The 15717-nt window shown below is 35.9% G+C and overlaps 1 protein-coding gene across 1 annotated transcript in view; it reads right to left on the bottom strand.

Annotated features, from left to right (window-relative positions):
- Nucleotides 1-14388, bottom strand: part of EPHA3 (EPH receptor A3) — a 432011-nt gene extending 417623 nt beyond the window's left edge. The window contains exon 1 of the mRNA XM_055433436.2: nt 14193-14388. Within this exon, the coding sequence (XP_055289411.1) occupies nt 14193-14280 (88 nt within the window). The 5' untranslated portion in view covers nt 14281-14388. The remainder of the gene's footprint in view (nt 1-14192) is intronic.
- Nucleotides 14389-15717: the final 1329 nt, after the last annotated feature.

Genomic DNA, 15717 nt, shown 5'->3' with positions numbered 1-15717 from the left:
AGTTGGACTGTGAAGAAAGCTGATCGCCGAAGAATTGATGCTTTTGAACTGTGGTGCTGGAGAAGACTCTTGAGAGTCCCTTGGACTGCAAGGAGATCCAACCAGTCCATCCTAAAGGAGATCATTCCTGGGTGTTCATTGGAAGGACTGATGTTGAAGCTGAAACTCCAATATTTTGGCCACCTCATGCGAAGGGTTGACTAACTGGAAAAGACCCTAATGCTGGGAAGGATTGGGGGCTGGAGGAGAAGGGGACGACAGAGTATGAGATGGCTGGTGGCATCACCAACTCGATGGACATGGGTTTGGGTAGACTCCAGGAGTTGGTGATGGACATGGAGGCCTGGCGTGCTGATATTCAGGGGGTCGCAAAGAATCGGACGTGAATGAGCAACTGAACTGAACTGATAGCTCAGTTGGTTAAGAATCAGCCTGGAAGGCAGAAGATGTTGGTTTGATTCCTGGGTTGGGAAGATCCACCAGAGAATGGATAGGCTTCTCTGTTAAATAATATCTGTATTAAATAACCAAATAAAATAATAATGAATAATTTTTAAAAAATTCTGTAGTGCTAGACATTTCTGTTAAAAACCTATTTGTCACATAGTATCTTAATGACTTATTTATGGGATATAAGCAGATATCTGGACAAGGTGGTATATTATCAACTTTTCTTATTAGTTTTTCTTCTTAAACAATAATTTTGGATTAACTTCTATACAGGCAGGCCCCGATTAAAGAAGAAACTGTAATTAGCTGCCACATCTCAAACTAGCCAACAGCAGGAAGAGTTTGTTGAAATGAAAACACAGTCTCACAGTAAGATGTCTGTGTTCTCATAACTAGAGCAGCTCAAGGAAATAACAGAAACACGGACCAAAATTCCACTTGAAACTCAGATACATTAGTAAATGTTAACTCTATGCTGTTTTTAAAGTGTTAAATTTTTCTTTTTTTTTCTTATTAATCTTAAAAGTCTGAAGGTCACTCTGATGCCAATACTATTATGGAGAAAACAGCTATTAAAATATCCCTTGGGAATGTGTTCTTATAACAAAATAATTCTCTCACATAAATGAGTGGGGATGTTCTACCATCAGTGAAGTATTACTACATTAACAGCCTCAGCTTTGATAGCAGTCCCTAGAATCACAGGCCTCTTGTTTCTGTGCATTGTCAACCTATATTATGAATCATTTAGACAAGTGAAATGTGTTTCCTAAAATGTAAGATACTAAAAGTAGAACATTAATGATTATGTAAACACTGTACTTTTGCAACACATTTTAGTTTTTTAAAATGTTCCAGAACTAATGGAAAAGCTTGTTTATTTCTCATTTGAAAGGCTTTTTTAAACAGATAAAAAGTTAAAATACATTGCTCAATTTGAAATTATATAAAATCATTAGGGCAAATCTGTGCTCAAACTTTAGCATATATATTTGCCATCACACCACAAATTCAGGCTGTCTTGGTATATATTTTCTTATTATATCGCTTGATTACTAAACTTTGACTAGTAAATGTAAGTTCTGTTTAGTCAGGGTTTGAACAAAGGCTATGAAAATATAATATAATAAGCAAATGGCCTGCAAAAAATTATAATATAGTAGTTATTTTCAACATAAAAATGTGCCTGGAAGTCCCTTGGATATAAGGTTTCAAATTTTAACATAAGGAACATAAAGTATTGTGATAAATGAAATTTCAATTTAAAAACATTCTGGATCTTTTTATATTACAAAACTTGTTTTAATTTTAAAAGAAGCCCAACCCAGAATAAATTGTTTACATTTCTGGAAAAAAATCAGAATATAACTTTGACATCATATTCTATAGGATTACTAAATCTCAGTTTGTTATCCTACATCATGACTGTTGAATAGACATACACACACACACACACACACACACACACACACACACACACAACTCTTCAAGGTATAAATGTGTCTCTATAAAAGCCCACAAAGGATCCAGTGAAGTGCCACATGCCTATCACTTTAATTCAAAACTCTAGGCTTTTATTTTCCATATGAGGAGCATAGTGTCAATGGAAAACATCAAACGATTAGGTCAGGAAACTAGCATGATTAGGTCATTGTGTTAGAGTTGGTCAGGAAACTTCATTCATCACTGCAAGAGACTGTGGCATTCAGACAAACCTTGGTATGCTTTTTCTTGGTAGTGTAGTCATAATATGAATAGAGCCAAAAGCAGCTTCTATTTGGGGATGGCCTTTTTCATATTCAATCATGTGCCTTTCCAATTCACAAACGTATGTATATGGATGTGTTCACACAGAATTTACATTGAGCTTAGATACGAGCTTACTGAAATGCTTACTGAAATAGCTATTTCTGAATGTTCAGTTCTTTAAGAAGTGCTCTTTACTTGTATATGTATTTATTATGCATTCATGCAAATTATTTTTTAAAAGGTTTCTCCCTCTATATGGTAAAAAAAATAAAATCTGGGTTATAGTCATCCCTACCACATGAAATTAGGCAAGTCGTTTAATCTACTCCCTTTGTTTTTATTAACTTATTGTTGATATTTTTTAACTTTATTTTAAAAACTTTTTTTTAAAAAAAGTCTTCCCTTTTACTTCCAGGACTCTGTTTTAGGCAGCTAGTTTACTTTAAAGATTCGTATTGCATTTTTACGACTTTTATACCTACATTAGAAGTTTTTATATAAGTATTCATTTTGTAGTCATTTGTCCCAACTAAGTCATTATCTTCAAGGCCATTCAATATACCACTACTGATAACCTTCTTTTCCAAAATCCAGTAACTGAATATCAGGTATTCACTACTTGGTGAATAAATTAATGCAAATAACAAACTATTTTGGTATGAAAGATGAGTTAATTTTTTCTTAATTTAAATGGTCTTTAAATGTATGCCTTTGAATTTAAATGTAGAGCTCTAATGTTTTCAATAGGGCCAGGGTTGTAAACCTTAGTTTCCAAAGGATCAGCTTTGGAAAGGAAAATACAAAAGGATACTAATTTAATATATTTTTAGATATTTTTCTTCTTTAATTGTATATATATTGTTAAAGATATTAAAATGTTTAGAATTATTTTGGACATCACTTATAAGCAAAAGTAAGAAAAATTGTCCTTCTTCAATGTATAAATGTTTAAGGAAAAAAAGCAGTTGTGCCTAAAAAAGAATAGCTAAATCATCATTGTAAGCATAGATTAATCTAACTTGTTCAGTTGGATGAAATATATATAATTACACTTGGAAATCATTTTTTTTTTTCAAATAAAAAGGACCATCAAATCATTATAATTTCACATCAGAAATGTCAAGAACATCATAATAAAATCTCTGAGTTTATCTTTCTTGATTTAATGTAAATGAGTATTAACTTATTTGTGGTAAACTAGATAGTAAAACTAACCCAAGAGAAAAATACTATTCTCTCTTATTCTGCCTCTTTAAAAATATTTTCAAGATTTGGCACTGGCTATTTGATGGAGTTTATACATTTAATAAAAAATAACAACCCAATTTAAATTCTATTTATAGTTTCTGTGATGATGCCAGTTCTTTTCATTCTGTCAAAATATGAAACATACCATAACTAGCTTTGGCATATTGAAGGGGAAAATAAAAATTTGGATATAACTGTAGCTTTATGTCATTTTTGAATATTATCAGTGATCAAGGGTCCAGGTGGGGAAAATTAACAAGATTAGACAGTGACAAATAAACAAATGATTGCTTTTATTTTTTTCTCATCACCAATCTGTAATTCAGGAAAACAGAATTTTACTTCATTTTCATTTCAAAAGGAAAATATTCATCCCTAAAATTTTGTGTATAGTGTGGGAATGGTTCAGTTTTGTAAGAAGACAATACTGCTGGTCACATACAAGCACACACACAGAGGGCTGCTCATAGACTTCCTCAGAGTGCTGTTCTGTTAACCAGAGGATTATTCAAATTATCTACAAGGAAATGATTGCAAATCAGCTTCCCAGCCTAACTTCTCAGTGTGAAGACTACTACCATATAAAATTTAAAAAATGTATCTATCTAAACCTAGATGTCCATCTGCAGACGAATGGATAAGAAAGCTTTGGTACATAAACACAATAGAGTATTACTCAGCCATTAAAAAGAATGCATTTGAATCAGTTCTAATGAGGTGGATGAAACTGGAGCTTATTATACAGCGTGAAGTAAGCCAGAAAGAAAAACACCAATACAGTATACTAACGCATATATATGGAATTTAGAGAGATGGAAATGATAACCTGTATACGAGACAGCAAAAGAGACACAGGTGTATAGAACAGTCTTTTGGACTCTGTGGGAGAGGGCGAGGGTGGGATGATTTGGGAGAATGGCATTGAAACATGTATGTTATCACATGCGAAACGAATCACCAGTCCAGGTTCGATGCATGATACAAGATGCTCGGGGCTGGTGCACGGGGATGACCCAGAGGGAGGATAAGTGGAGGAGGGAGGTGGGAGGGGGGTTCAGGAAGGGGAACTCATGTACACCAGGGCGGATTCATGTCAATGTTTGGCAAAACCAACCAATATAATATTGTAAAATAATTAGCCTCCAATAAAAAAGAAAAAAAAAGACAATATGCAATTGGTACCCCCCTCAAAAAATAAATAAAATCTATAGAATTTTATTAATTGCTAAATTACGTTTGAAAATAGGGGAATGAAGTATATGCTAACGACTAACAAGCTGTTCTCTGTTTCTCTTACTCATCCTGAAGTGGAAAATGTCTAAATTTCATATTGATTAGAAACCAACTAACTTTATCACTGGCAAAAAGTAAACTTTAAAGTCTCATTTTTCATCAAGGAAGGGGTGGGGGTTGGGGAATGCATATTATTATTATTATTATTTTTACAAAATAAGTTTATTGATCTATCTTTAACTATTATTTAAAAGACAATAAATTAACTTCCCCTTAATGACTATATAGAAAATTCAAGTTGTAACCATTTTGATATTGATTAGACTTATCAGCAATAAAATTAATCCAGGCTTCTCCCTTTGCTTCAGTCTACATCACATAATCTGTCAAGAATTTTTGTCTTAAAATGAGAGGCAACTCAGTTTGGAGACTTTGAAAGTCATATTTACTTCATTTTCTTGATTTGAGAGAGTTCTCCAACATCATACGTGAACTATAATATTAAATAGCAGGGAAAGTTGTTGTTGATTCTAATCCTTCAGAAGTGAGAAAACAAAACTTTGCTGTTATGTCTTTGTTCACGGAAAATGTGCCAATAGCTTGAGTGGTTAGAAAACTCATTGGGAACCTAAAGGTTTGAAAAATTTTTTATTTCACATTACAGTGAAGAAAGCACGATACTGAAAGCAGCTCTCTGATGTGAAAGCCTGATGTCATCAATATGCTATTTTTGCTCTTTGCCAGGTTAACAGAATTTATTGCAGCAATTAATGAAAAACATATGTGCTGAAATACCCACGCGAAAAATATAATTGCCCCCAAATTAATTTGCTACCTTTCAAAACTCTTGTTTAGCTACCTTTTCTCAATGTCTCCACTTCAATACAGTACAAGTGTTTTTATAAAAGAGGAGATAAATCTTTATAATTTACTTTTTCATCTTAAGTAATTTATAAAGTATCTTTTATATACAGGAAAGTTTGCACAGAAATTGAAGTCTACTTTTTAGGCCAAGTTCCACTTCCACCCATTACTGACCTTTATGACAATTCCAGTAGTCAATCCATACTTCACTTTTATAAAATAAAAAAAAAATGACATCCAAGTTCCAGTGACAATTGGCTCACACTCTTTGTGTATGGAATTCTTGAGAAGAATCTTTCCAGGGTAAGCAGAGTTTGAGTGTCAGGAAAGGAAGACAGAGGAGGAATGTGTGAAGAAAACACATCACAGTTCACATCACATCTCCTATTCCTGGGTCCACATCAAATTTTCTTATTTTCTTAGTGAGTCCCTAACTCTTCCATATGATCATAATTTATGAGGGGAAACACAGCAGATTCAAAGTACTCTTTGAAGTACTTTCCTGAAAGTACTTATTAAAAAAGTACTTTGAAGTCTAAATTTTCACTCCAATACTCTGAATATTTCTAAGGTTTCCCTGGAAGTCCCAAGACAAATTAATATCCTCAGTAGGATTAAGATTGAGAAACTAGAGCTTTTCCTAAATAGAAGGATACCTCCTTAATTTACAAGCATTTGTGTACAGGAGAAAAAAAAATAAGGTTAAAATCGGAAGACAGACAGGAGAGGGCCTGACTCAGTTCCTACTTTATTATAATAAGTCTATTTAGTTTTTTCAGTTGTAAAATGGGAGATGTCACAATACCTTCTTCAGAGGTGCTTTAAGATTAAATGAGGTTCAGTAAGTACTGAATGATAATGTAAGGGAAAAATATTTTCAACCAGTGGAACTCTGTGTGTTTTCTGATTAGGGGGCATTACACTGAGGCTATTATTTAGTTTGGGTATACAGTGGATTTTCTACAATTCTATCTTTTATGAAAAACACTAAAGTTCTGAAGACCACACAAACTTTAGCATCATCCCCACTACTAACCTACCTCGGTAACACTGCTCCCAGAAACCCTTTCTGGCCCGTTCGGGGCTTACTCCCAAAATCAGAGGAGTGGGAAATCCTGTTATAATTTTTAAATAGTGTCAATCAAACAGAGGGGCCGTAGGGGAAAACAGATAACTTTTGAGTGTGCACGAGCGTGGGGATAGGGTCTGTGAACATGCCCCTTAGCGCTGAGGGGCCTTAGCAGGTGGCATTAATAGGTGGTTTTAAAGAAAACTGGAAAAAAAAAAAAGTTCATTTTCGTCTAGAGACTAAAGGACTGGTCTTTTGAGAAATTCAACAAATAGCGAAGTGGTCGGGAAAGAGAGCAGCAAGCAGGACAGTGGACGTGTCAGGCCCGTCCCAAGAGAACGGGCCTGGTCTCCCAACTCTGCGGGGAGAGCTTAGAACCCTGGAGAACTGAGTCCTCCTCCTGCACCTGTCACTCGGCAGGCGGGGAACTTAAGAGGAAGGGACCGCGCCACGCTGAAAAGGCTGACAACGCTGCGGGGAGGAGGGTTGAGGGTGGGGGGCGACAGAGACTTCGGGTCAAGGTCTGTGGTTAAACTCAGGACCTTCCCGGCCCGGCCCAGGAGCTCCCGCGCTCCGCAGGTGAGGGGAGTGCAGGTGGTGAGCGGGCCGCCGCCTCTCCGGGCGCCGGCAGCCCCACGGCCGCAGGCAGAGGGCGCACGTTCGCCTCTCGCAGCCCCGCCTCCGCCCGGCGCTCTTTTCCGCGGAACTTGGCGCCCTCGCGCTCGCCCGGCTCCAGTCTCCGCCCCGGCCGCGAGCGCCCGGCGCCCGGCGGCAGGGAGAAGCCGGCCCCCGGGGGCTGCGCGCGTACCCGCTGCCCGCCGCCCCCCGCGGGGCGCGCCTGCTCGCCGCGCTCCGGCCGCGCGCTTTGGCCGCCTGGCGCGGAGATGGCTCGGGCACAAAGAACCCGCCGAACCCCGAGAGGTGAACTGGGGGACGTGGCCCCGGAGTGGGGATTTTCTGATTCGATCTTGAATCCGATGCGGAGTGAAAAGTAGTGGACTGTTGGGAGACTCCGTTTTCCCGCCGCACCGAAGAGCCTGCTTCCGGCGGCGGAGCATAATTTGAGGTTGTGATGCCACGGTGGTGGGTGTGGTGGCCTGGAGGGCCTCGGTGCATCTCTCTGTCGCCACACCCCTGTCCCTCCCAGTAAAGTCTGTTTCGTGCTAAAATTACTCAGGGCATACCTGGAAATTTAATCAGTACTGCATTTTCAAATGTGGGAGGTGTGATGCGAAGGCAAAGAAGCGCCTTCATTCCTCCTGTGGCCACCCCAGTTCATGGCTAAGGTATTCACCACAGTTTGTTTGTACACTGCTGCCACGTGTTTCCCCGCTCTTTCCTTGCCTATTATTCTGACTTCATCATGTTGGTTTGGATTATGTGGATTTTCACCCTCTGCTTTGACTGGAACAGCAGGACGTGGTTTAGAAAAAGAAGGGAGGGAGGGGGTTCCCCACTCAGGGCTTCCAGTTTAATAACATCACTCCAAGCTGGAGGCTTTATTTGCTGAACTGGTTTTGATTCCATCCATCCTCCACATGCATTTGCCCAGGCTTTCCAAGGGGGTTTGGCTTACACTTTCAAAACTTTTCTAGATAAAATATTTTCTTCAGGGGAAAAAATCAAAAGTCTGTAAAGCTGAGAGGAGAAACAAAAGCACACAACTCCCCTCACACCCACCCCGCCCCAAACACACACCCTTTTTTGTGTATGTGCAGATTTTTAGAGATTTAATAAAAAACCGATTAGCCAGATGCTTGAGGCGATATTTTTCTTTTAAGCAAAAAATGTATTATATTGTTTTAGAACCTTTGCATTTCTCTACCTCTCCATCGACTTTTTATTTTCTTTTCCTCTTGCAAAGGCTTTTTTTCTCTTTGTAATCCACCACCTTTTTTTTTTTTTTAATTTCACAGAAAGATGGTAGGAGGCAAACTAAAACTTGTTGACTTTCAGACTTGAGTTTTCCAGGAGAAAAACTTCTGCAAGATACTAAGAACTACCTGATTCTAGAGAGCTGGTAACAGACCCAGAGAGTGAAATCCCAGTGTGTACATGTGCCCACACCCTGATTCGCAGAAGTGTCTGCCTAGATTGATTTGTGGCTTGGAATCCTTTGCATTTTATAAACGGCCAACAATGCTTTTATTTCTAATGTCATTGGAGAAAAATTAACGTCTTCGAATTTCTTAGAAATAAATTCTGTACTCTGGTTTTCAGTATACTTGGATGAATAATAAAATGAATGTTTTACACCACCAGTCATCCCTTTATTTGAAAAATCTGTGGAAAGCTACTTGTGCACTTGGAAAAAGCCCTGCTCTGACCCTCCCTGGTGATAAAATCCAGATCTCTGAAAACAGAATAAAAAAGGAGACACCTGCATCTGTTTTTCTAAATCTTTTATCAAACAGGAATTAAAAGAATAAGGTTTATTAAAAATTTTAAAGACAAATGTGCGTTAAAAAGTAAAATTGAGGATCTTGACAGAAAATGATTTGTAAAACTTAGTGCTCTTCCAAGAAATACATATTCGCCTTCCATCTAGTATTTATGCCAAACAAAATCATTGGCAAATGACTAAAATCAAAGGTAACCCACATCACAGATTTCTCAGTAAGTAAATGTCTGTAAGAACTTATCGAGTTTTGATGATTTGTGGAAAGTTTTATTAATATTTTCTTGAAGATTTTATGACTTGGAAAATGTAACTCTCAAGAACAGTTCTTGCTGTTTCCATTTGTGTTGAAGTTAGTAAATCAAATATACTGTGGAAATATGTTTTGCCTTTAAAAATCCTTTGCATATGTAACTGATTATTTGATATTTAAAAATTACATATATTTTATTTCAGAAAAATTCCAGAGTTTCAGAAACAATTTTAACATTTAGGGATCTTCATGAAGAGAGTTATTTTGAGAAAATATCAAAAGTGAAGGACTCTTAAAGAATATATCAAAATTTGAATATTAAAATATGGATAATATAGGGACATAATAAAGAATCTTATTAAATCTTTAAGGACAATAAGTTTTTTACAAGTCAAGGTGAAACTACTGAATTGTTTATACAACAAAAAGTAAACCAAAATTAAACTTAAGCCATAAAACTCTTCACATGAAACTCTGAATTGACTACACAGTGTGAAAAATACACTTATGTTCTGATTGTGCACAACATTTTGTTTAAAATTTTTATGTTAATTTTAAGTTCTTTTCATTGTAACTTCTAGTTACTAGCATTGCATGGGAAAGGCAACTTTATATAAAATGCCACCATAATCTTACATGGGGTAATGGTGTTTTATTATTTGTAGTTTCCATTTTATGGTTCTAGTTGCTTCTGAGTTATAAATGTATTCAGTTGACTTTATATCTTGAAATGGGCAGAAAAATGATATTAACTACAACATCAATTAAAAAGTATAAAATTGAAACTGTTGATAGTTACAATGAAGCGGGTTTGTATTTGTAAGTCTATTGTTATTGCCAGAATATTTACTATTTAAGAGTTTTAATCGCTCGTTTATGACAAGGGCAAGAATGGTGTGATATACAAAGGTGAGGAGAATGGAGCATCAAAGTGGACATTTCCCCATTTGAATTATTATTATCAATATTAGTTTTTAGGAAGATGTAGGTTCAGAATGAATTAATTTCATGATAGATTTTGAGAGGTTACAAGAAGTTTCTTTCCGGCACAATCAAAATATTATCGTAGCAATTCAGGTTGTCAGTAAAAGCTTAAACAAATTTGCTGATAATCCTGTTAATGACCTAGGTCAAGTGTTAACTGTTGTGGGTTATAAAATAGTGAAATTAAGGTTTCTCCTACCTCCAGGCAAATAGCACAGTTATAACTGTTAGGGGGAAGTAGGGGCAGGCTATTAGGTGAGCTATTAAATTACGAAAATGTATAATGCATTCAATTATTTAGTCTAGAATGATAAAATGCCATTAAAAGCAAATGTAAGCCCTCTTCTTAAAACTATAAAGATGATATGATAGCTTAGTTTTCTATAAATATTTGTCAGTGTATTATTGAGGATAAGTGTTTATACATGAAAATGATGCCAGCTCATACTAATTTTTAAAAAAGGAAAAATCTATTATTTAAATGTATATTGTCTCCATTATTTGCCTAATATTCAAAGGGAAACATACAGTGTTCATCTCTAAGTTTTACTTTTAAGCTTTAAACAATCACATAGTATCCTTCCATAGTTAGGTGACTTATGTCCAGTGAAATACATTTCATACAAATAGTATCCCAACACTCCAATAAAAGTCTCCCAAAATAAGTAGCATATGAATATGCAGATTGAATTTTATTGACTTTTATTTTGAAAACTGATTTTCAATGTAAAGAGCTCTATAGGTGAATGGTAATCCAACTTATAAACACTTAGATAGTAAAATGTGTTTTGTACTGAAAAGTGCATTATGTACTAAAGAATAAGCAGTGAATTATGCCTCAGAAGCCTTCAAATGTAGAAGTGTAAAGAAATTACTTTATCCATTGCTAAAAGATATTGAACTAGTAATAGTCAATTCTTTATATCAAGCTTTAACATTTTCATAAAGTTATTTTTATTTATCATTATCACCATCCATCTAATAGGAACAAGGAGCAAATATATAAACTTCTCTAACAACACAAAGTACAACAATCCTGTTTTCTCATGAAAAGTAGTAGTTTTCCCATTGGAAGTCTTTTCTTGGTGTGTTATGTAAACAGATCTGAAAAGATTTTAATAAAGTTCCATGCAGATTTTGTAAAGTTTCTGTGTAAGTATAGAGGTCAATTCTTGATTTAAGTGATCATCAAAATTATAAATAATTATCAAGGAGGAGACCAGTCATAGAAAGTATCGTCTGGAATCATCTTCTTGATAGCATATTAGAAAGTTATCTGTAACTGGATTTAAAAAAGGAAAGCTCATATTAAACTTTTTACTAAGCTTTTTTCCTCTTATCATGGACTAATGACATTTCAAAATTGATATTTGGTTATCAGATCTCAAGTCTTAAAAAAAAGTCACACAGTGGTGTATTTCCTAGCAATTAACTCAATGGCTTGGATCTTGTTCTCTTAGAGTTGTATCATGACTAACTTCATAATAGATTGCAGAATAAATTCTAGTAAATTTTACTAGTAAATTTTCTGTAGTATGGAAATATAATTTGAGCATAGTATTTTAAATGCAACCTAGTATTTTGTATTTCAGTTTTCAAAATTAATATCAGAAAGCTGTATTAATGAGATTCATTCTATCATTATTCCTTCTACCCAACAAATGAATTTTCAGAAGCATTGCTTTTAATTCAAATGACATTGTTAGAAGAATTACATGAAAATCTTAGAGCATGATTGGATTTTTCACTTTTCATGTTGTTTAAATCTACAACTAAGTTCCAAGCTATTGTATTCAATATTCATATTTAAAATCTTACTCAAATATTATCCAAGTTAAATAATTCATTTTCAATTTTATTTGAAACCTTTCCTTCATGACCTCAGAAAAGAGACACTACTATAGAACATGACCTGTAAAGAATAATCCCATAAACAATATATAGATAAACTTTTGCCCAAGCAAATTAAATGTAATCATGTCAGTTTTCTGAATATATTTACCTTTTTATATTCATACTGTTAATGTGTATCTGCCTGTATAATAATATGCACTATATACCCAAATACACACAAAGTGTGGCTTAAAAGCAACTTGCACTTGATAATTCTTGCTTCATTAAATTAATACTCATGAATTTTATATAAATATCAATGAGTTTAAACGGTCCTTTTTTCCTTTTGCAATTACTGAAAGGTTATGTTTTGCACAAAAAAATAATGACTCTCAGCTACATCCCTGTGCATTATTAATTCACTAAAATCCATTATCTAAATAGTTTATAAATATTCCATCTGGATAAATACAATTTATCATAACAATATGGGAATAATATTACTGTTTGTCTAGCTATTATCAATACTTTAATATTTTCAAAGGAACAAAAAGAATAAACACTAATTTTAAGTTACTGATACATTACTCATTATACAAATAACTACCCTTGCCTTTCATTCATAAAAAAATAATTGCCCATTACTTTCAAATAAACATTTTAATTTGATTTGTAAAAAAAATAAATCACTTGAAGGTAAGATAATTTCTTGATCCTTCTATGTTAGAATTGTTAATTTCTCTATAAAAAAGACAAAAAATTTAATGAAATCTGCCAAGTTGATAAAAGCAGTCACTAAGGAAAGAATGAAATTAAACTGCTCTATTAGCACTGAAAGTAGGTCACCAAATATGAGAGGCAGTTTCCATATTTAATTAAAAAGTTGCTAAATATTCTTGAGTTTTTACTTGTTTTTTCTAAAAATGATATATACAATATATAGTGGCACCGTCTTGCCAATATATTTTTAGTTAGTGACACAATATATAATGTAGCATTTGCACATCAATTGCTCAGTTTTGCTGAATTGCAAAATAAATTACTAAATGTTGTTATAAATTCAAAATGATTAAGAGGAAATAGAAATTGGAAGTGTTGCTTGAAAGCAATCAATTATTCAGAAAAGTTTGTCTTAAGAGTTAGCAATCGTATTCACAAATCATTAGGAATAGATCACAAAAGGTATACAGGGAAAAGGCAATGTGTCTATTAAGCACTCAATCTTATAGTAAACATTATTGTCCTTAATATTAGGTTTGCACTTTAATTCATTGAAAAGGAATGAATGTCCATTAGGAGGAAAATAAATAACCCAACATTAAGGAAATACCATTTGCTGCATATGAACATTCTTCCTCAATTTGCTGTTCAGTTATTTACTACACCTACCCAGGAGATTTTCACTATTCATTAAATATAATCTCCTATTCGCAGATAAGCCCTTAAACAAAGAAAATCCAGTCTAACCTTATTGTAATTCCTGAAAATATTAGTTATGTTAATGTGGCATATGCTGCTCATTAGAACCTGTACCATAGAGCAAACCACCGCCTGGCGGGATACACATCACTTCAATACAGCAGTTACAACATAAATACACACACATGCACACACAGCCGCTCTTCAACAAACTCCGATTTCCCTTTAGCCCATTCATAAATGCCATGATCCTAAGTAGGAACAACCTGTCATTACCTTTAAACATACTAAAGAATCCAGAAAGGAGGCCAGAATATTCTTTTAAACTTCTCAGAGTACTACTACATGGTCACAATTAGGAAATAAAATACTGCCATGGCTATTTGGCAATTAACATACCGGGTTGTAAAACTGGAGGGGTTTTTTTTCTTTCTGCTTAAAACGGGCAAACAAGGTAATTGCTTGAATTAGTATCAGATTCAAAACACATTTTAGATGTAGGCAATCCAAAATTATCTCTAAAAGTGCTTTAGAAGACAGCCGAAAATAAAAACACCCCTTTAGTTTACTCTGAGAGCACAGTGCTTTATTCAGAGGCACCTCGGCGACCTGAAAACGCTGCGGTGAGAACGTGCCTGGAAAAGCGTTAGCCCCTCGGGGCAGGGCTGTGCGCGTCGCGGTACCTGGCTTACCTTCATTGGAAGGTTGGAGAGTCAGTTCCCCGAAGCACTTGAGAGCAGAGCAGCTGAGAAGAAGGAGGATGGAGAGGTGACAATCCATGTTGCTGGTGCAGAGGGCAGTGAGAGGAGCATATCTCCATGAAGCATGCCACTGATGTGAGGGGGAGCGCTCTGATTGCTGGAGAAGTTACCATGCTCCGCTCGCAGGCTGATGTCAAGTTTGACACTGGAGATAAGGAGGAGTCTGGCTGCCTTTCCGCGAACCTCGCTCAGAGACTTCCCTGGGTCCTAGTGCCGTCGGAAGCGAGCGCTGGAGAAGGACGGGACCACGCGCGGGGCCCAGCAGACAGCTCTGAAGCACGGGGCAGGGGAGGAAGGGGTTGGGGGTCGGCGGCATCACCGAAGGCGCAGGAAACCCAGAAGTTATGATGGCGCGGTGGTGGAGAGTAGTGATGGGGACAGAGAAACACCTCCCCCCCTTTATTTTCCATGGAAAGCGGCTATTTTATTGTTTGCAATACACGCTCTTGTAGGTTAATTCCCTGAAGAAACCAGAAACCCTGATAGAGTGTCATATGGCACAGTGAGTGGAAAAGAAACTGAAATGCCAGAGAAATGTTTGTTATTAAAAGAACAGGAGCCCTGCGTTAAAATTAAAAAATACATTGTTCATTATAGTCAAAGAAAAATTAGGATTATTTCTTCACCATGTTCAATGTGATCATAACTCTTTACAAATCCTTTCTGGTGCAGAAAGAACTAATACACACCTCAGATCAGAAAGTCTCTTCAGTTCTACACCAAGTGGTATCAGGACTTTTAAAGAGAATTGGCACAGGATCTCAGTGAGTATAAAGTACACTTTGGGTTTCCAAACTAGGAAGTGTGCTTCAACAACTTAAGGAAGTGAGCAAACCCAGTCCCAGGGCTAGCTGCAGGTCAGCAGGCATCAGCAGACATCCCTCATTCTATACAGTGGGTATAAATAAGAATAAGAGAAAAATCAAGCCTAAAGTTCTTGACAGCACATCACTACCCTCCCTGCTTCACCATCTAGCATTAGGATCTCTGGGTTCTATGAGATAAACAATGCATAATTCACAACTCCGCATTTAGCTTTTTAGCCACATCCAATCTGATAATAGTTGGATGCAGTTCTTCTTTAGCATTCCAAATCTAAAGGCTGAATAACAGTGTCTTTGCACTTTCTCACTTAACTTTGCACCATGGTTATAAATGGTTTCTCTTCTTTCCAGTTTCCTTGCTGGACAACATAATTGCAATCTATTTCAGCCAAATAAGTTTGCAATTTATATTTTGGGAACTATTCTTGCTTATCTTTAAAATATTGCCAAGAAAATGATCACTCAAATAATCTCCTGCTCATCTATCTTTTCCTTTTCTAAGCAGAAAATAAGACTTACATTCCTTGCACAACTCTAGAAAGTAAACGTAGGTTGACAGCTATAAGATCAGTGATCAATTTTAGAGTTTCAAGTTGTGGAATCTAAATAAGTGTTGCCAAAGCCTTGCTAAT

Source organism: Moschus berezovskii, chromosome 1 (genome assembly GCF_049115385.1).
Source record: "Moschus berezovskii isolate FMDL1 chromosome 1, NW_MosBer_1.0, whole genome shotgun sequence".
Taxonomy (NCBI): Eukaryota; Metazoa; Chordata; class Mammalia; order Artiodactyla; family Moschidae; genus Moschus; species Moschus berezovskii.
The sequence above is the reverse complement of the archived record's forward strand: the minus strand, read 5'-3'. Positions and strand labels throughout refer to the sequence as shown.